Source organism: Macrobrachium rosenbergii, chromosome 12 (assembly GCF_040412425.1).
Source record: "Macrobrachium rosenbergii isolate ZJJX-2024 chromosome 12, ASM4041242v1, whole genome shotgun sequence".
In the NCBI taxonomy this organism is placed as follows: Eukaryota; Metazoa; Arthropoda; class Malacostraca; order Decapoda; family Palaemonidae; genus Macrobrachium; species Macrobrachium rosenbergii.
Window position 1 is genome coordinate 64,518,878 of NC_089752.1, and position 21,249 is coordinate 64,540,126.

The 21,249-nt window shown below is 38.7% G+C and overlaps 1 protein-coding gene across 14 annotated transcripts in view; it reads left to right on the forward strand.

The window, feature by feature from the left end:
* Positions 1 to 21,249, forward strand: part of msps (msps cytoskeleton-associated protein 5) — a 109,687-nt gene that overhangs the window by 53,255 nt on the left and 35,183 nt on the right. For 7 of the 14 annotated variants that reach the window (XM_067112288.1, XM_067112287.1, XM_067112286.1 and 4 more), the window contains 7 exons: positions 16 to 196; positions 1,454 to 1,566; positions 1,988 to 2,165; positions 6,579 to 6,778; positions 7,100 to 7,251; positions 12,691 to 12,909; positions 14,450 to 14,633. In XM_067112288.1, the coding sequence (XP_066968389.1) occupies positions 16 to 196; positions 1,454 to 1,566; positions 1,988 to 2,165; positions 6,579 to 6,778; positions 7,100 to 7,251; positions 12,691 to 12,909; positions 14,450 to 14,633 (1,227 nt within the window). Of the gene's footprint in view, positions 1 to 15; positions 197 to 1,453; positions 1,567 to 1,987; positions 2,166 to 6,557; positions 6,779 to 7,099; positions 7,252 to 12,690; positions 12,910 to 14,449; positions 14,634 to 21,249 lie in introns of all 14 variants that reach the window. The other 7 variants (XM_067112277.1, XM_067112278.1, XM_067112280.1 and 4 more) reach the window with 1 other exon arrangement.

The following is a 21,249-nucleotide window of genomic DNA, read 5'->3' on the forward strand; positions in this document are numbered from 1 at the left end:
TTGTTTTTCTCACAGACATCACTAGAGAGTATTCAGGAGACTGTGTGTTCTGCTCTAAACAACAAGAATCCACAAGTTAAGGCAGAAACTGCAGGATTTTTAGGGCGGGCATTTTGTTATTGCACACCTACTATATTGAGTAAGAAGCTACTCAAGGCCTTCACCACTGACCTTTTGAAGACTCTAAATGAATCAGGTTGGTTCTTGGCAATATTCTTTATTTAGGAGTAGAAAGAGATTTAATTGAGATTTCAGCTCTAGTATGGCTAAGGTGATTGTTCCATCTTTGTAGTTTTTTTCGTACTTGGTGTTTTGATGTAGAATATCCTTTCTAAGCTAAGTTCTGAGAGTAAACTCGATGAATTTTTTTTTTTTTTACCAACTCAGAGTCTAAGTAATTGATACATCATAATAACCCTCTGTAGAACTCATGATCAGGGCAAAGATTTGGCTTACCAAAAGCAGATGTCATTGAAAACCTAGGTGATTTTGTATTGCCTTGAAATTTAAAGAAATTGAATATTGAATAATCTCATCTAGTTCAAAATATAAGTAGAATCTGTCCTTATTGTCTTTAAATGTGTCGTGCAAGTCAGAGAAATGTTACTCAAGGTTGGAGCTGACTTGTTAACGTGTCCATGCTTCACACAACACTGACAAACTTATTTTTTTTAGTCACATGATACCCTTGCCTACAGAGCCTCATTCATTCATCATCATCATTAATATTAAGACAAATTTTTTCCTTTACTCTGGAAGATGGAAAGTGTCCTCTCCACTCTTGTGTCATATACAAAACCTCATCTAAATTCCCAACTGTTTTAGGGTGTCATCTGGGTCTTTTTCCTGGTCTTTGTTCTGCTATGTTCGTATTTATTACTGTTTGAATCATGGTTTTTCATAAGTTTCATGAAATTTGGCTGGAAGTTAGATAACAAACCCCATGTTTAGATTACTTCACACAGCTTTTTGTGGCAGACTTGTTTTTTGGTCATGAAGTCACAAAGCTGGGGAAGAATGAAAAGAGTTTTGTGGAGAAAATGCAAATGATAATGACTTCAAACTGAATTTTGATATTTCACTTTCCTGTTACCTTCTAAGCTTGTCACTTTAAAGCCTTGGGGCATTTCCAGAATGATGTACTAAGTACCATCTGAAACCCGATTACCTACAGTACATTTTTGTAGAAATGGTTAGACTAGAAGCAATGCGTATTGTGAACAATGTGAAAAGTGCTTTAGCTTTCTGAGGCTGAAACGTATGTGAATTTGACAGTGTAGATTGTTGTACTATTTAAGAGCAGTTGATATATTCTCTAGCATTGTGAATTTTACTCATTTTCATGGATACTTTCAGTCTGATACTCAGTTGTGTACAGAGCATAATGACTGGTAGTTCATGCTGTTTGCCAAGTTTTTCATTGTTATAACTGTAATAATGGCTGTCTTTGCAGATGCAAATGTACGAGAACAGTCTGCTGTAGCGCTGGGAACAGCCTTGAAGGTTGTTGGGGAGAAAGTAATGATGGTTTTTATTGCTGATGTTGACATTCTCAAAATGCAGAAGGTAAGCTGATATTTACAGAGTATAAAAGTCTCTCTCTCTCTCTCTCTCTCTCTCTCTCTCTCTCTCTCTCTCTCTCTCTCTCTCTCTCTCTCTCTCTCTCTCTCTCTCTCTCTCTCTCTCATTTATTAAAGGTTACTTTTTCTTTCTTACTGGTACCTGTTTGTGTAGGAGTTTTACATACTGTACTAGGACATTTAGATTAGGAGATTACTGTATTTTATTTGGTAAATATAAGTTTTTTTTTTTCCAAATAGGAAGATAAATTAAGACTTGGAACATCATGTAAATGCACCTTGTTATCTGAAAGTAGTTTTCCCTTATTAGATTCTTAAACAAATAGGTATTGAGAATAATTTACACCATTTATAAGCAAGTATGAATAAAATAGAATTCTTCATTTAAAACTTGATGTATACACCAGATCAAAGAGGCCTCGGAAAAGGTTGAAATGAAAGTGAAGATTGCTGCTCCCAAGACCAAAAAAGCTCCAGCCAAAAAAGAAGCAAAGTCAGAATCGAGTACTTCTGGTTCTGCTCCTGCTGTTGTGAGGGGAGGTTCAAGACCAGCACCAGCCGGTGGTGCTGCGAAAGGAAAGAAACGTCAGTAGTGCCCATTTCTTCAGCACTTGAGGATTCTGATATAAAATCTTATCCTTGCAAACATTTCAGTAATTTTTGTGTTCAGTGTTTTCTGCATCCCTTTTACAGCATTTCCTTTTGGGTTCTGCTTTGATATTTACACTATTGTAATATTTATAATTTTGGGCTTTGAGAAATGTGCCTTTTTATTCAAGACTATTCTCAGACTTCAGGCTTACAAATATATACTACAGTTTCTAATTGTTCGTACCGGAATACAAACCATCACCTTTTATGTAGATGTATCTTTCAATTTGAGCTGGAAGCTGGTCGAAACTTGGTAGCAAGGTAGTTAACCAGCTGGTTAACAGGTCGGGGTGGGGATGAGTGGGAAAGTATCCCTCACTCAACTTTTCTCACAGCCACAGCAGAGAAGAGACATGCGTGCAGTCCTTTTTGTTGACTGGTTGTTGAGAACTTGGGTTGTACATGCTAACTTGCTCATTGCTATTCTTAGGTGTTTAATTGTCAGTTTTTGCCTTGCTGCTTGTCTTTTTTTTCATTCCAATGAAATAATGAACATGAACATCGTTATTGTCTGGACAGCCTCCCTTCTCGGCAGTTTGTTACCTACAGTAAACCCCCTGTATTCGCGGGGGATGCATAGCACACCTCCGTGAATAGCAAAAATCCGCGAATACTTAAAACCCTTCTAAAACACTTAGAACTGCCTATTTTTAAATATCAAACTTCCCTGGTAGTTACATATATATAGCTTTATCCCGCTATATATATGTAACTAACAGGTAAGTATATTTAAAAACTTATTTTATAATGAAAATACCATTTTTAAATATCTAACTTCCCTGGTAGTTACATATATATAGCGGGATAAAGCTATATATATGTAACTACCAGGTAAGTATATTTAAAAACTTATTTTATAATGAAAATACCATTTTGATAGTTCAAGCACAAAAAAATAAAACTAAAAATGCTTATAGGTATGATCCTACTTACGATGGGCTTAGGTTCCCAAAAAACCTGTTGTTTGTTGGAAAAAATGTATCTGGAATATAGCCTAGACTACACTGGGGTATTCAGTACTATGTATACATATATGGCAGCCTAGCCTACGCTATAAAGCATACTCTCTACATAAATGGTATAGTAATTATTAATATCACCTAATTCTGGAGGTTCCTGCAGATTGACGTGTGATGATTCAATACAAAGAGAAATTGAATAGCAAACAAGAATTAGCTTAGCCTACACTATGGTGTATTGTATACATATATGGTAGCCTAGCCTACATTATGCTGTACTCTATATTCACATATTCATATATTATACAAACTTCAACATAACGAATATGCATCTTTTCATTGGATCATTTAAAATGTTATGCTTTGCTTCACTGTATCCAATAATATTGTATATATTCTTATATTGCTTTTTTTATTATAAATTGGGATTAATGTTTTGGTATGGAAATTGATTACGCAGTAAGTTTATTTCGTCGTATTCAACTCAGTTCAGAGCACTTTTCTTGCGTCTAGTTAGTGTAAATGAGTCTCTAGATACTTTATTTATATGGGGCAAGGTTATTTTTGTTATACGAAGTGTTTTTAAGTTGAAATATAACTTAAATACGTCTCGTGAAATTAATTTAGCAATTTTTTTCATTAATAGATGACATTGGCTTTTTGGGGGCATGTTTAATTTGTGTAAAAAAGTGAAGATTCCGTTTGCTATTTTCACTTGGTTTCATCATAATAAGAGCTTTGCGTATTTATCTTTTATCGGCGTGAAAACAGCAGTAATATGTGTTCTTTCGTGCCCAGCAGTTTTGATTAAAATACTTTCTCTCCAATTTTATTTACGGTCGAGTTTCATCCATGTTGCTGATGCACGATAATTTATAGTCTTTAGCAGCTTCAACATTGTTTTCTCAGCTTCAGCTACAACTTGCAGCTTAAATTTAGCAGTATATTTCCTTGCTGATCTTTTATCCATACCGAATAAGGGTATAATGTAAAAATATATCAGTCCTATTCTACTTAATGTCATTTGTAACATCACTGCGGTAATTGTTTACTACTGTACAGTGGTTGAAATACAGCAAACCAGCTGTTGTTACCCAATTCGATTATAAGCAAAACAACAGTTTCTCGTTTGGTTGTTTATGGCTGTACGCATTTGCGCAAGAGTACAATGTTTCTAACGATGCTTTTATCATTCTTTTACTTTTTTAACTAGAAGATGGGATAAAGAGATAGAGGAAAAGAAGTTGGTCTGCTGTAATTTGGTGCATTTAGTCATGAAAATGATGTGAAAATACAGTAATTAGTGAATATTTCTTGAGGAAAAATACCACGAATGGGTGAATTTTCAGTGAATAATTTGTATACTGTATATGTTCCACAGAGAAATCTGTGAATAGGTGAGTCCGCGAATACGGGCAGTTTACTGTGTACTGACTTCTCTCTGATTATAAAACACCTCATTGGATGGGTTGGTATCGTTCTCGGCGAGCAGTCTGCTGGGCCCGCATTCGATTCTCCGACCGGCCAATGAAGAATTAGAGAAATTTATTTCTGGTGATAAAAATTAATTTCTAATTATAATGTGGTTCAGATTCCACAATAAGCTGTAGGTCCCTTAACTAGGTAACCAATTGGTTCTTAGCCATGTAAAATAAATCTAATCCTTCAGGCCAGCCCTAGGAGAGCTGTTAATCAGCTCGATGGTCTGGTTAAACTAAGGTATACTTTTTCTCTGATTATAATTTTAGGCAAGGGCATTTCCTATTACAGACTTCTAGTTAGGAATATATTGTCTGGGATATGCAAGGGATGTAGCAGCTTCTGAAGGATAATTTTTGTCAGCAGTTGCACCATTCTCTTACTTGCATACTAATGGTAGTAATATTTCAGGTGTCTGTAAGGCTATGTCTTCAGAGAAATACCTGTGGAAGTTTGGCTGATCATAAGTTGAGGTAGTCTTTTTGTGGCATTCGTAGTTAACCTGAGGTGGTTCCTGATGGTTATGGCTATCTCAGCTTTGTTGACTGAAACATTGATAGGCAAGCTTTGTGTTGCAGTAGTCCTTATTTATATTCTTTGTTGCAGTAGTCATTCCTGCTTATATTCCTTTGATGGATGTTCTTAGTCTTTGGTTCCTGCCTCCAGAGGGAAAGAGTAGGGGAGCCTATAGCACTCTTCTTCATTGTACTTGTCTACCTCATCTAATACCAGTCTCTCTTTCTCCATGTAGATGGGTAAGGAGGAAGGGGAAGTCACAAGACCTTGCATGAGTTTTGATAGGCTTCTTCATTCATGCTGCTCCTGCTTAGGGGAGGGCGGGGTGCACGCTCATTGATGGCGATAGGTTGTTGGTGCTGCGTTACTGTTATGGTTGATAAAAATAAGTTTTTTTCTGCCTAGCTTGGAGTTGTCAGTGCTGATGAAGAGATTCTGAGTCATATATGTCCTTGTTGTTTTTATGCATTACCAGGATGCCTTTTGAGCCTCTGTACCCAGTGACAGGCTTACTGTTCTAACCGTGCCTATACTTTTTGGAAGTCTTATGGCTTGCTGTATTTTACTCAGCCTTTGTTTGGGTGGGGATTACTCTTGTTATCCTTTGTTCCTGAGTTGTAGTAGATCTCAGGATTCATCTTCTTGTCCAACAAAAAATTGAGTTTCCTCAAATCCATCAATCTGATTCAGAGGTGGAGATCCAGATTAGATACCACTTTGTCCAGCTTGTGCTTTTCAGTACTATTTGAAAATGTCCTCTCCCAGAATTTGGACTGTTTTTTTCCTTTATCAGTACAGGTTAGCACAAGAAAGAGTTGTCTAGCAACTTTATTTTGGCTTCATGTAGAGTTCAAACTGACCATCACCACTTCTGAGGAGGAGGGTTCCCTTCCTGAGGCAGGGCTCTTGAAGTCAAGGGCATGGTTGCATCCCTTACTGTTCAGTAGAACATTTCAGTTTCTGGGTAATGAGGGCTGGTGTCTTGCATATCTTACTAACTTTACGTCATTCTACTTGAGTCATCTGTTCTCTAGTGCAGCTGTCTGTTAGTGATGGGTACTCACCCCATCTCCACCTGTTAACCACCTGGTTAACTACTTTGTTACCAAGATTTTACCGGTTTCCAGCGAATGCTTAAAGATACTCCAATATGAAAAGTTTGGAATATATACGTAAAGTACAAATTATTTTAAAATGTTATATTTTATGGGTTATATAATTGTTCAGTCTGTAATTATATAACTTTTTCACAGAGTTTTAATGATTTCACTTTGGTAATTCATAAGATGATTTAAGGTTTTAGAATTTTGGTTATTGTTTTTTTATATGTAGCTTTTAAGGCTGCAGTTATTGAGATAATTATGAATTTTAGGAATCACATTTGACCCTACAGCTGGAGGTAAAGGTGGAGGAGGAGGGGGAGGAGGAGGGGGAAGTGGAGGTGGCGTTGCTGCAGACGAGTGTCAGGAGTTGGAAATGTCAACAGAGGAAGCTTTGGAAAAGGCTGCAGAGGTGTTACCCGAGGAAGTCGTCTCCGGGTTGACAGATCCTAACTGGAAGACGAGATTGGAGTCAATGGAGACTTTCAACAGTGTTAGTATTATGTTATGGTTTTGCGTAGCTTCCAGTATAGTGATTTTTAAATATCAGTATCAGCATTATACAACAGGTTTTATTATTTTTTGCTAATTAGAATAATGTATTCTGAGGTTTCAAGGCTTTTGTGTGGACATTAAATTTTTTGTCCCTTCACAGATATGGGTGGAAATTTTGAAAGATTACTATGTGGACATGAAATTCCTAAAAGTATGCTCTTAAACATTGAACTATCTGGACATGAAATTCCTAAAAGTATGCTCTTAAACATTGAATTTTTTGCGCATTGGTTGTAATTTATTTGTCCCCTTACAACAGACTGTTCAAGGATTGTCTCGAGATGATATTCCAGCCCAGGCATTGGTGCTTACTCTTGCTCAGAAACCTGGATTTAAGGATAATAATTTCCAGGTGCTCAAATTAAAATTGGAGGCACTGAAGATCATTGCTGAAAATTCAAATTTTACAAGGTATGCATTTTTGAGATTGAATCTTTTTATGAAGAAACGTTTTTAGATATGCTATTTTCATAACAAAATTAAATTTCGTATACACCTACCAAGTAATTATATAGCTATAGTTTCTAACTTGCGTGGTAGCTTTTATTTTAAAAATTGCGGCAGCACTTCGATAGTTTAGTGTAGGTGACAAGCCATGCCCACCAACGGTAGTACTGGAAATGATTTAGCAGAAAACTTCATTCTGTTTGTGTCCTATGTCTATAAGAGGGGAGGAAAGAGGGCTCCTGATTCTGTAATTGCTTGGTAAATATAAATGAAACTTAATTTCATTATAAAAATATTTTTATACAAGTAACTTACCATGTAATTACATAGCTGAATCCCACTTTGCAAGAGGGGTGGGATACATGGACATATTCTACTCCAAAACATTAAGTTAAGGTAATGACTTGAAAATAAAAGTTGCTGGCATTGAAAACAATGCTTGTCGTTTCCTTATCTGGTAAGAGAGCTACTGCAGGTAAATACGACCTCTGGTTGGTGCTCGTATTAACCTGTAGTGGCGTGGTGGTATAGACGTGGAGCGCCTCTACTTAGGTGGGAGCTTTGTAGTGAAGGACATGTCCAATGGCTAACAAAGCTTACAAAAAAAGATGCCCTTGCCCTGGGCACAGTACCAGAATAAAACAACCAGACAACGCTTTCACCTATACTGAAAACACAGCCACCCTTCCACTGAGACTGGTGGGCACTCCAGGTACGCTGTACCCCCTGGCTCCCGGCAGTTTGACGCCCTACTTCAAGGTGAAGAGAAAAATGAGAGATTCCTATGCATCCTCCCCCAGTGCCATGCCAGCCACTGACAATAGCCCCAAGGTACTGCAATTTTCAAACACTGTTTCAACTTCTTTCAAATTGTGAGATGCAAAGATCGGTTTGCACTCCCAGTAGGCTGACTGCAGAATGGAAGCGAGGGATATATGTGCCTGAAATCTAATAAGGTAGAGACTGTCCTGATATCATGAGTTTTCACTTTAAAAGTAGGCAAAATGTCCTCCTGAATCTGAGTGCACGCCTCAGAAGTTAAGTCTTTAACAAAGAGGGACAATGTGTTCTTAATCAGAGGGTGAGATGGGTTCTTGACAAAGCACCAGAGGTTGCTGGATGGTCCTCTGATCTCTGTCCTGTTTAGGTGATATCTTCAAGCCCTAGCAGGACAAAGAATGCTCTCTTCTTCCTCAGAGCCAAGGTATCTGTTAAGGTCTTAATGGAGAAAAAAACAGGGCCAGGGCTTGGAAGGGTCCTCGTTCTTGGCTAAAACCCAAGGGTAAGTAGCAAACTGTCTCTCCTTGTGAAAAAACCTACCCTTTATCAATGGCTTGGAACTTGCTAATGTGATATCAGTAGCCAAGGCCACGAGGAAGAGAGTCGTTCGTGTAAGGTTTCTCTGAGAAGAGGAATGTAGGGGTTCAAAAGTGGGACCTGTCAGCCACTTCAACACTATGTCCAGGTTTCAGGAGACCGGATCTTTTTTCCTTGCTTAGACGTATCAAAAGACTTGACGGGGTCGTTAAGATCTGGGATTGACATAAGATTCAGGACCCATAGCTCGATGGCCCGTAATAGTGAAGGAGAGATTTCTAGATTTCCTTGGAAAAAGAAGAAAATCTGCAGTTTGGGTTGCAGACGTCTTAGAAGAAGAGACGTTAAGTCTGAGACACCAGCTTCAGAAAATTGCCCACTTAGCCTGGAAGATGCGTGTCTTGAAAAAGTTTGCCTAACTTGATGAATGTCTTGATGGATGACAGTCTCTCCAGTATGCTCATCCACTGATGAGCCAAGCAAGACGAAGGGTCTAGAAACTTGTGGACCATCTGGAGGCAGCTGGCGATTCTCTCGGTGGACGGAAAAGTCCGAAAGTTGAGACTTGTCCCCAAATAGAGGACTCTTGTGACGGGGCCAACTGGGACTTCTGAATGTAGATGATAATTCCCAGTTCCTGAGAGAGTAGATGTTCAAGTCCTTCGTGCACTTTTCTCTCTAAGGTTATCGAAGAGGCAAGTTTTCCAGGTATAGACTGATGTTTATGCCTGTTACATAAGGTTATTTTGCTAGAGGAGTGAGGACTTGAGCGAACACTTGATGTGCCATAGAGAGGCTGAGGTAAAGAGCCTGAAACTGGAAGATTTGGCTGGCGCCGGGTGCTCCGAGAGGAGACAGGCGTTTAGACTGATGTGAGGTGCCTGAGAGAGTATTCTGGAAGACGAACCTCAGATACTTCCTGGAGTCTGGAGGGAAGGGAAGGTGGACGCATGCATCCTGCATATCCAAGGTTATCATCCATTCTCCTTGGTGAATGGATGAAAGGACTGACTGGTTCGTCTCCATCTGAACTTCGTCTGGCAGACGAAGAGATTTAGGGCGCTTATGTTGAGGACTGGTCTCCAATCCCCGATGATTTGGGGACCACAAACAGATGGTAGTAGAAACCCTCTGAGTTGATGTACTCGACTCTTCTTTCGAAGGAGAGAGGAGACCTTGAAAACGGCCGAATGTTTTCCCGAGCCTCTCGAATAGGGTGTCAAAACGATGGGAGGAGGGACCAAAGGGGGCTCTCCATGAACTGAATGGAGAAGCCCTCCCTCAGAACCTTGACAATCCACTGTTCTGTCCCTCTGATAATCCACTTATCCCAAAACTTGAGAAGACTGGCTCCCACTTGTTCACGGAGGACTTCTTCCTCATTTCTTGGGCAAGGGTTTGGAAAGCTCGCCCACCAATGTTGAAGAAGAGCTGCATAGGATAGGAGACCCGTGGTTGGAAACGGGCACTTGGTTCTCAGAGCAGGAGATTGAAACTGAAAAGTTGGCGCTCGGGAGCTGGCGCTGGGGGCTTTGGAGCTGGTGCTGGCCGCTTGGCAACTGGCGCCTGCAAGGGATTGTTGGGCATTTAGGAGCCAAATACTGTTGCCCAACAGACATATACTCAGGAGAGAAATACTCCGTACTGTCCCAAGCGCTGCAGGAAGGTTGAGGACTGCGCCCAGCTCCTTAAACCGCTAACAGGGCAGTGGAGAAGAGTGGCCAGCATCGCCTGTTTGCCTCTTCAATGGACGAATGTAGAAAGCGCCTGCGGAGCTTCCAAGTCCGGGCTGGAGTCTTGAGGGTCGAACAACTGACGCACATCTGCAGAGACGCCTTTCCAACGGCTGTCTGTCGAAGCCTGGGAGTGATCAACACTCTCAACTGAGGCAGCAACTACCCGTGGGCAAACCCCACCGGCCTCCCTTGGACCTCCGGTATGTCTTCTCCCAGGTTTAGGGGAGTATGACAGGGACCTTCACCTAGGAGAACTGGCGGGATGATAAGCCACCTCCTCCACTTGCATAACACTTTCTCCTGTTAAGACACCTTTCCAGTGGCTGCCTGCTGATAGCTGGGAATGAGCAACAGGTTTGACTGAGGGGGCAACTACTCGTGGGCCAACCCCCTCGGCCTCCATTGGACTTTCATTATGTCTTCTCCCAGGTTTAGGGGAGTATGACAGTGACCTTGGTGTAGGAGAACTGACGGGATGAGTAGCCGAGTAGCCACCTCCTCCACTTCACTGTATTCACTACTAGGTTAAATTTCTGTTAAACCTAGAGTCAAGACTGGCAATGGCTAGTGTTGGAAGCATGGGAGCCAGGCACAGTAGTAGGTGGATTAAAAGGTAGAGGGCTAGTGGCAGGAGAAAATGCAGGAAAGGGGGAAGAAGGAATAGCAGAGTTGTCTTCTAACCTAGGCTAGGTAGAATTTTAGGCTAAGGGAAGCTCGTTTCTCGGCTCTAGGGGCTGCTTTCCTTTTTCTATCCCTCTCTAACTTGTCTAGTTGAGATTTAAGTATCTTCTACTCTTGCTAACCATTACATTTTAGTGCCGTTTCTCTCCCTACTATATTTCTGCCCAGTACATTTACTGCAAATTGTAGGAGAATCATATGAAGATTTGATTAACCGTTAAGGGATAGGATATCAAGCGCACCCCAAACCTGGCGGACTTTAAGGTTGGCCAATTTAAGAAGCAACCACATCAATGGAAAGAGGAAGTTATGCAATTGCACATGGGGTAAGAAAAAAATTCTAAAAACTTTTCCCTACCTTCCATGGGAAGTTGAGAGTGACTATTCACAACCATGTGTGGGGCCTCTTTTACAAGAAACTCTTAAAAATATGTTAATTTTACTTATGCATATTTTTCCCAATAATTTATTTTATTTTATTTTGTAAAATTATAATTACAGCTCACACAGTATCATAACATAAGAACTAAAATCATTAACAAATTCTGAGTACTGTAGTTTTGTAAAATATTTACGAGATTTACTGAGATGGGGAGATGCAGTAACTTTTTGTGAGGTATACATGTTCTAATATTTCTTTGCACTTTTCATTGCAAAATTAAAATTATAGCTGGCATACTATCATAAAAGAAAAGAACTGAAACCAACAGCAATCCCTGGGTATATTTATGAACAAATAAATAAAAAGACATCCTGGAGCGGCAGAGAGGCAGTACATTCCCCTCTGAAATCTCAAGGCATACTGATTGATGTCTCTCCCGAGCTGAGCTAAGTAGTTGCCATAAGTCATTTAAGGCCCACCGATGTGCTATGAACATTTTTCTTGCTAAATTCATCCAAACCAAATGGTGTGAAATATTAATACTCTATGAGGATTCCTTTCCATCACCCAAAACCTGTTATAGATACTCATATGAGGATTTCTGTCCATTAAGGGTTAATCTGGTTTTGCAACTTTAGCTACAATATCGAAAATAGGTGAACTTGAATCAGACATAATGATAACCAAAGAACTAGAAAAAAATGATGCTGAAAGCTATTAAAGCTTGAAGGCTACTGAAATCCAGTGATAATATTTCACTGAAATCGAGCCATACAATTGAAAATCAGCAAACAAAAGCTGCAGCAAACGCCTGATGTTACTCAAGAGCCAGCAGAAACAGAATGAGGTTTTATGCTAAGTCATTTCCAGTACTCCCGTTGGTGGGCGGGCTTGTCACCTACACTGAATTATAGAAGTGCTACCACGATTTTTTAAATAAAAACTGCCGCATGAGTTAGAAACTATAGCTATGTAATTACCTGGTAAGTTACTTATATGAAAGAATCCTTTCTTTTAGTTGCTCAAGTTCTGGGGTTGGAAGAAATTAAACTATTAGTGTACCTTACTTTCATTTGTAGTATTGTTTTCCAGTTTTAATGTAGAGTCCAAAACTAGTCTTGCTTATTACATGTTAATAAACCAGCTGAAAATTATAAGACCTTTAACCATTAAAAAGAAATTTATTATATAGCTTTGGAAAGAAGTTTCAGTATTTTTGTTTCATTTTAATGTTTTGAAGAGTAAATTTTGTCTTCTAGTGATACAGTATGTAATTTCCAATTGCAGACGTTCAGGTGAAATTTGTATCCAGGAGCTAGTTGAGAAACTGGCAGACTCCAAAAATGGTCCTTTATGCGGAGAGGTGTTGATTGCTGTTGCAGAAGCTGCAACATTGCAGTGGACTGGTTCGGAAGTTATGAACAGAGCTTTTGAGCAAAAGAATCCCAAAATTCAGGAGGTTGCTTTAAAGTGGATGTCTGATGCCATTTTGGAGTTTGGCTTTGTGTAAGTATGAACTACTCAGCTAGGTTTGTTTCAGCATCCCACTGCTTTCCAAGCTGGTGCATCACTCTTCCTTTGAGCATCCATCTATTCCGTTGGTCTTTTTCCATTTCATTAACTTCACCTTGCTCTAATTCTTGTCTGTCACCTAACCTGTGTATTGTGAGTCTAAATCTAAGGTGCCCTGAAATTAAAAGTATCAACTGAGCAGGGTTTTTATCAAGAAAGAATAGAGGAATTACTCATCAGTTCTCAGCTTCTATTGTTTCTGTGAAAGAAAATTATGCTTATTTCTTTAAAACTAGGAATAATGGGTGATTTGTTTTAGAACTGTGGTTGGAGAGCATTTAGCCGATTTTTTTAAAAATGAATTATGCACTTACCTGGTTAAGAGAGTCTTGTTAAGGTACTTTATGATGATGATGATGATAATCAAACTGTTTGTATTTACCAGACAGAAAGTTGTTGCTGCAGGCATTGTCTCTTATGGGGTGTTTGTAGGCATTACAAAATGTCCTTAGCAGCATTCTTCCTGCCACTAGCTGCATCATTGCTTGTTATATATTAGGTAAACAAGGTACCAAACTGTTTTCTTAACTTATTCACTAACTTTTAAGATAGGTGTAATTCTTTCTTTTTGGGACATGTTACTCTGACCATCCTATGAGTATCTTGAAATTTGACTCCTGGTCTTGCAAAACTACTGTGTGATGTTTAATCATTTGTTTTTTTTTTATCAGATGGTGCATTGTAGGCATTACTTGAGGTACTTTGCAGTGTCCTTTTGTCCCCTAGTTGCAATCCCTTTCATTCCTTTTACAGTACCTCCGTTCACAATCTCTTTCTTCCATCTTACTTTCTACCCTTTTCTAACAATTGTACCTTTAAAACCTTTTTACTCTCAGTTTCCTTTTCAGCCCTGAGTGACCTCATATGCCCCAACACCTAACCTTTGGCCCGAATTTTACATTCCAGTCCATTCTTGTAATATTCCATGTTTAATGGCTTAAATTCACCTAAAAAATGAGAAATTTATACCTATTCTGAAGGGAAGGAAGAGATTTATAGTGGAATATATGTAATGCCAATAACAGTTTAATATAAGAAAATCATAAACTGGCAAACTTAAATGGAGGCTCTCCTATTGATCTTATTTAAGTTGGTAGTAGGGTCTTCAACCATAAAGTAGGAAGATAGCTGGATAATTATGGCAAACATTGTTCTGATGAATGTAGCAAAGCTTTTAATAGCTAGCCAAAACCACTTAAGATCACCATTTTTTCTACTTGTGTCACTCCAAGATAAGAATTTCTTAACATTAAAGTATTTTAAGCTTCAAATATATTTTTCCAGTATTGGATGTTTTATATGAAATGTCTTTATCAAGTATCTTGAGCTCTTGGACATATTCAGTGTACTGATCTTTAGAAATTTTGGCAATACCTGGTGTGTGGGTGATAATTAAGGAAGTTTGACTTTTACTTTAAAACTTAATATTTAACTGTCAGTTTGAATTGCTGCTATTTTCAAATATCTTTTACAGTTTGCAACCTATGGCACTTATCGGGGATATAAAGAAGGCCTTGGCACACACTAACCCTGGCGTGAGGACAGCTGGAGTATCTTTGTGTGGAACCATTTTCTTATATATGGGTGCTGCCCTCCGGGTGTTCTTTGTTGATGAAAAGCCAGCTCTTCTACAGCAAATAGATGATGAGTTTGAGAAGGTTAGTTTTCCTCACCTCATTTAGTAATGGTAATTCATGGCTTTCTGTTCTTTAGTGTCCATTGGCAAGTCATTTTAATTTCTCGGCAGTGAAGTTAAATGAGCGAATTGTGATAGTGAGGTAATTTGTTCTTCAAAATTAACAAATGTTTATGTGGTACTTATGGTAATGGTACACCTCAAAGGAAGTTGAGTAGACTTTGGTGATTCCATGTTGAATGAGAACAACCAGCTGTTGGCAGTGCTACCGGCAGAACAACAGTGTTGGACATGTACTGAAATTCAAGAAGTCAGCTGTTCAAGTCTTAAACCTATTAACTTTTAAAGTGATGTTCTTGTTAATTAATATTAAGTAGTTTTAAGGTGACCACTGATTTAGATATTGGGCTTTCCCAAAGGGTTTGCTCTTGAAGGAGAATTGAAAGTGGAACAGAGATGAAGAAGTTAGACAGCAAAGTGAGAAGAGACCAAAGAGAATGAATAAAATGTCTGAAAAGAGCGAATTGAAAATTTTCCTAGCCTAACCTGTCCAGAAATGCTTCAATTATGCTTTCCACCCACCTGCTCACGTTGCTCTTCTTTTATTATACAATCGAGCTTACGACAACAAAAACCACAAAACAGATTTACAAACCAAAATTACCGACCTAGCTCTCTCTACCACACTACACTCTGTTCAACACTCTGCCACTCGTTTGTTTACATTTTTTTCCCTCCCGCCATTTCCGTCCTATGATATCACTTCCTATGATGTCACAACAAGAACAGATACTTTTTAAACATAAAGAATGCTTTGCTATAAAAATATCTTATAAAATTAAACGTGCTTTTTATACATTTTGTAATGCCCATACCTTTTCACAAATGCAGAAAATAAAAATAATGACGATTAACTTATAAAACTAACATATAATCACACTTATCTCCTTCTTCCTCCCTTCCAGCCTCTTCGTATCCTAATCCCCTCTAATCTCCATTATTCTCCAATTCTTTACCCTCTACGTAATTTCTAATACTTTCTCTTGAAATTCCAGCTTTGGTCGATACATCAGCTATTTGATGCTTTCCTTTTATCCATCTCACCTCCTTTATTTCTCCAGATTCTATTGTTTCTCTTATGGCTGCAATATCAATTTTTAATCTCTTACTACTTACTCCAGTACTTGATTTTATTGCAGTCATTAGGGTTTTACTATCAGATTTAACCAATGCTTCTAGTTTTTTCCCTCCTACTATCTCTTCCCACAAATGTTTGAAATATATCAATCCTTCTATGGCCTCCCCCACACTCAGAGCTTCTGCTTCAATGGTGGAGTTTGCTATTCTACTGGATTTTCTGGATTTCCACCATATGGGACTTCTCCTCTTACCATCTTTGAAACCATCTGTCAAAGATATCACATATCCCAATTTTGTATTACCATCTTCAGTATTCCCAAATGAAGCATCTGCATAGGCTTCTCAATAAATCTTTTCCTCTTCTAACTCACATATTATCACTTCTCCCATTATGCTCTTAGTTTTTCTCACTATTTGAATCGGCTTTTTCATATCTTGAGTCATTCCTTCTTTGAAAGCTTTACTTAATTCACTAACATCGTATAATATTTCTGGCATGGTATGTAGCAGTACCCAAATTCAGCTGTCCTACCACTGATCTATATTGTTAACTCCTTATGTCTTACACCACTGATCTATACTGTAACTCCTTTTGTCCTAATGCTCTATTACCTGTAAATCTTCTAGCTTCTGGTTCTCTTATAGAATTTATATACTGCCACTGATTAGACAAATTCCATTTTCCTTATGCTCTACTATTACTCCTGTATACTTAAAACTTTTATTTTCTTTGTCTCCTACTTACAATTTCCTTTTCAATTTCCCCAACTGTTTCCTTTAAAATTCCTTCAGTTCTTCCATAGCAAAAATCATCTACATGTGTACAAAAAATACCATTCAATTTATTGTCTTTCCTCCAAAAGAATATATTAGGTTCTAATCTACTTCTCTCCCCTTTAAGCTCCTCCACCATTTTTACCACCTTACAATACCATGCCTTTGCTGCTTCCTTGAGCCCGTAAACAGTGTTCTTCAATTTCCGTAATCCACTCCAACCATCTTCACTAGGTGGTTTTAAATATACCTCTCGTTGTATTTCATCACCTTGTAGATATGCAGATTTTACATCTAACGTATAACAATTCCAACCTTTCAGTTTATTACTGTCAAACAAAATTTTAAAATTTTGGCATTGCATGTAGGAGCGTCTTTTTCCCATTTGGCCATTTCTTCTTCAAAACCTCTAGCTATCAGTCTTGCTTTACATATCCTTTCCCCCCTTTTACCTTTCCAGTTACTATCTATCTTGTAGATATAGCTTTTTGTCCAACGTCATTTACCTCCTCATATACTTTGTTTTCTCTCCAACTTTGCAGTTATTTTTCTTTAGCTTCAATTACTCTTCTATTTTCAAATCATAGCAAAACCTCTTCTTCATCTTCACTTTTTTCTACATGACTATATTCTCTTAAAGTTAACCCATCCCTTGCCACCTGACAGTGAATCTTCTACATTTACGAATCAGCCCAAGATATGCTTGATCTTTTTCCTGCAAGACTAAATGTAGTCCATTCTTCTACTTGTCCTGTATTTTTGTCTATAGCTGTAACTCTCTTACCCTTTTTGAATTTGGGTATCTCTTCTCTTAACTCACCTTCTGTTACCTCACTTTCCACTTCATCTTCCAGTGTTTCCTCTGCTAAATCTCTTTCTACTGTATAGTCTCTACTATATCTACATTCCTTCCCCAGCCCATTATCATCTCCTTCCCCTCCTGCCCATCTATATTCCCTTCCTTTGATGCACACGATTCATCCTTCACAGTGTGTGTTTTATCTATTTTAGGTATCTTTTCTTTTTCTGGTGATAGCCTTTGAATCCTAGTAACATGTATTCTAGTTACTTCTCTTAAAGAATCCCCATGTTTAACCACTACTGTTTTACCCGACACTCCCACTACCTGAGCAGGTCCTCTCCATTCATTTTCATTTTCTCTCTTCTAGAATACCTCAACTCCCACTACTACTACTTCAAATTTATGTTCTCTGACATTTTTGTTTAAAGCAATTCTTATTTTATTTCAAGACTCATTTTTGATAAACACTTCCTGGCCTTATGCATTGCATTCAGTGTATCCCTTACTATGCTTTCTTCATACCTTTCTCTCTGCTTGCAGGACTTGAACTTTCTTCTCCCATTAAATTTGGCAAAGGAGGGTTTTTTTCCAAATGCTAGTTGGTTAGGGGAGAAACCACCATTATTTATTAAGCAGTTCCTAGCACTCACTACCCATCTTAATGTTATGGACCAATCCACTTTCTTAAGCTTTCTTTGATTATGCCTACTGTCTTTTCATACATTCCAATGCTTTATGGAGATTCTGATGCTGTGGCCAGTACTTTAATATTCCATCTTTCTGCCATCCTCCTTACTTTTTCATTTTGAAATTCTCCCTTGTTGTCTTGTAGAAGGCGCTCCAAATATAGCAAACCACTCGTCAAAAAGTGTCTATAACAGTTTCTGGTTTCTTGTCTTTTATCCAAAAAGCCTGGCAATACCTCGTTGCCATATCTACTATTACCAAGAACTTTCTCTCTTCTATCTCACCCACATCCATTGCTACAACTTCATTAAATGTTTTACTCCAAGGAAATCCCACTACTGGTTTAGCTGGGTTTCTTTTGTATCTTTTACATACCTCACAACTTGCAATTAAGTCTGTTAGTAAATTTTTTATTTCCTCTTTTTCCTTCTCTCTCAAACCATCACTCCACTGGGCTTCTTCTGTTAGCTTCCATATTTTATCTCCACTTCCGTGACCAATTTGTAGATGTAACTTCTTCATTGCACCTTTAATTTCCCTTAGGCTCTTTCCCTTCCATCCCTCCAGTAACAATTTTTCTACCTTCCTCCTCAAAATTGGTGTTCTTAAATGACCTTGCTTGTCTTCTCTTAACTTTACCTTCATTTCCCCCAATACTTCTATTTTAATACAATTCTCTTTTAAATTTACGGTCATACCCATTTTACTCATGGTTTTCTTACCTATTAACCACGGTACATCACCTTGCAAAATTTCTGTCTTCAAATAAAACTTTTTTATTTTCAATATCACTGGTACTTCCATTACTCCTTTCGACTTGCATGATGACTCACCAAAATTAAATACTTTATTAGACTCTTTCTTAGTATCATTCATTCTCCTCAATTCTTCCCGATTCAAACCCACGACAATACATGCTAGTCACAATTCCCTACAAGCTGTTGATTTACATCCTGTGTCTAAAATTGCATCAACCTCTTCCCAAGATTCTTCATCTATTTTACTAACCTCTCCTATATAAACTTTTTCTTCTTCTTGTCCAGTTTCTGATTTCTTCTTATTTTGAAAATTCTGAGGTCAATCTCTGGCCCAATGCCATTCTGATTTGCATATTGCACACAGTGTTACTTTCCCTTTTCTATTTACAGGATTTCTTCCACCTCTACCACAATTCACTTTTCCCTGATATCTTTGGTTTTCCCTCCCTCTCCCAGAATTTGCATAGCCTTCTGACCCCGACCATTCCCCCTCCTCTTTATTCCGTAATCCCTCAAATATTCCTTTCATTATCTGTGGCACTGTTTTTTATTCCAACTTTTTTTTACCACAAGCTGCTAATACCATTTGTTTTTTATTTTCTGTGAGAGTCGCTTGTTCTAGTACATGAAAACCTTTTGCTTTCCCTTCAAGCATGCCTTTCCCTGTCGCTCTACTACACTTGGACTCTGCCTTTTCAGACCTAATTATAAAATTTCTCATCTTCTCACTAGATTCTCTTTCTATTTTAAAATAGTTTTTCATTTTACTGGAATTTTCCATTAACATATCTTTTAGATACACTTCATCTAGTTTGGACTGGATTATCTTTGAACCCTCTTTATCCTTAAGTTCATCTCTATTTATTCCTTCTGTTACTTCTAAAGCTTTTCCTTTTAAGCTCATTCTTATCTCTATGCCTGGATATTTCACTTCTCCACACACCACAAGCCAATCTTCGACTAGTCCTCTCCATCCTTTGTAGTCGCCCTGTGTCCTGCTAAATCTCGGACGGTCTCTTCTCCATTTCATCTCCCAAAGCTTACCATCAGATCTGTCCTATTTTTAAACAGCCATGCTCTGTTACTACTTGAAAATTTTCCTAGCCTAACCTGTCCAAAAAGGCTACAATTATGCAATCCACCCACCTGTTCACGTTCTTCTTCTTTTATAAGCCAGCTTATGACTACAAAAAAAAAATCACAAAACAGATTTACAACCCAAAGCTGACAACCTAACCATCAGAGAGCTCTCTCTGCCGCACCAGTCTTTCAACTCTCCTGTCTGCATTTGTTACATTTTGCTCCCTCCTGCCATTTGTCGTCCTATGACGTCACTTCCTATGACGTCGCAACATGAACAGATACTTTTAAACACAAAGCATGTTTCGCTACAAAAATACCTTATAAAATTAAACGTGCTTTTTATAAATTTCTTAGTGCCCATACATTTCAATTCAACTTACAAAACTAACATGTAATCACCTTCATCCTCTGAACCCTGACCTAGACTTCTATTCCGATGCCTGGGACCTAGGCTGGGGAGCCCTGCTAGGCAATCAAGAAGTCTCCGGGACGTGGACCACAGATCAACAGGGCTTATATCATTGTAAGAGGGCTGAAGGATGTTCATCTGGGCCTTTAGAGTTTTGCCTTAGCCTATATTTGAAAGCAAGGCTGTACCCATTCCTTCTCTGTGTCAGGTAGCGGGAGAATTACTGCTGTGGACAGACTGAAATCGAGTGACTCTGGTCACCTGCTTTATCCAAGGGAAGTTAAATGTGATGGTGGGTGAGCTGAGCCATCAAAAGCAGGTCCTTCCCACCGAATGGACCATGGACCCCCTAGTATGTCTAGATCTGTGGAAGTTATGGGGCAATTCAAAGATAGACTTGCTTGCCACCTCCAGGAACCATCATCATCATCTGTTTTTCTCAGCCCCAGACCCTCTTGCATGGGCCATGGATGCCATCCTACAAGATCGGTTGAATCTAGACCTGTGTGCCTTCCCTCCCTTCAGCATGATCAAGGTGGTGTTGAACAAGTTTCAGATGTACCACAATGTGACCATGACCCTTTTTGCCTCTTGAGAGAGTGGTTCCTGGACTTTCTTCGTCTGCTTGAGGACTTCCCAAGACTGTTCCCCCAAAAACCATCTCTATTCAGACAACCCTACTTCAGAAGACACCACCAAGGGTTGTCCGCTCTTGCTCTGACAGGCTGCAGACTGTCTGTAGGCTGGTCAGAGTGAAGGGGTTTTCAAGGGGAGCTGCAGAAGCTATTGCACAGTGCAGAAGAAGATCTAGCCTTGTCTATCAGGCTAAGTGGTCAGTCTTTCGACAGTGGTGCCACAGTAGCAATATCTCATCTTTTGAGACCACTGTAACTCAGATTGCCAATTTTCTCCTTTTTCTGAGAAATAGCAGGAACTTGTCTTCCTCTAGCATAAAGGCTATCGGGCTATGCGTAGCTCAGTCTTT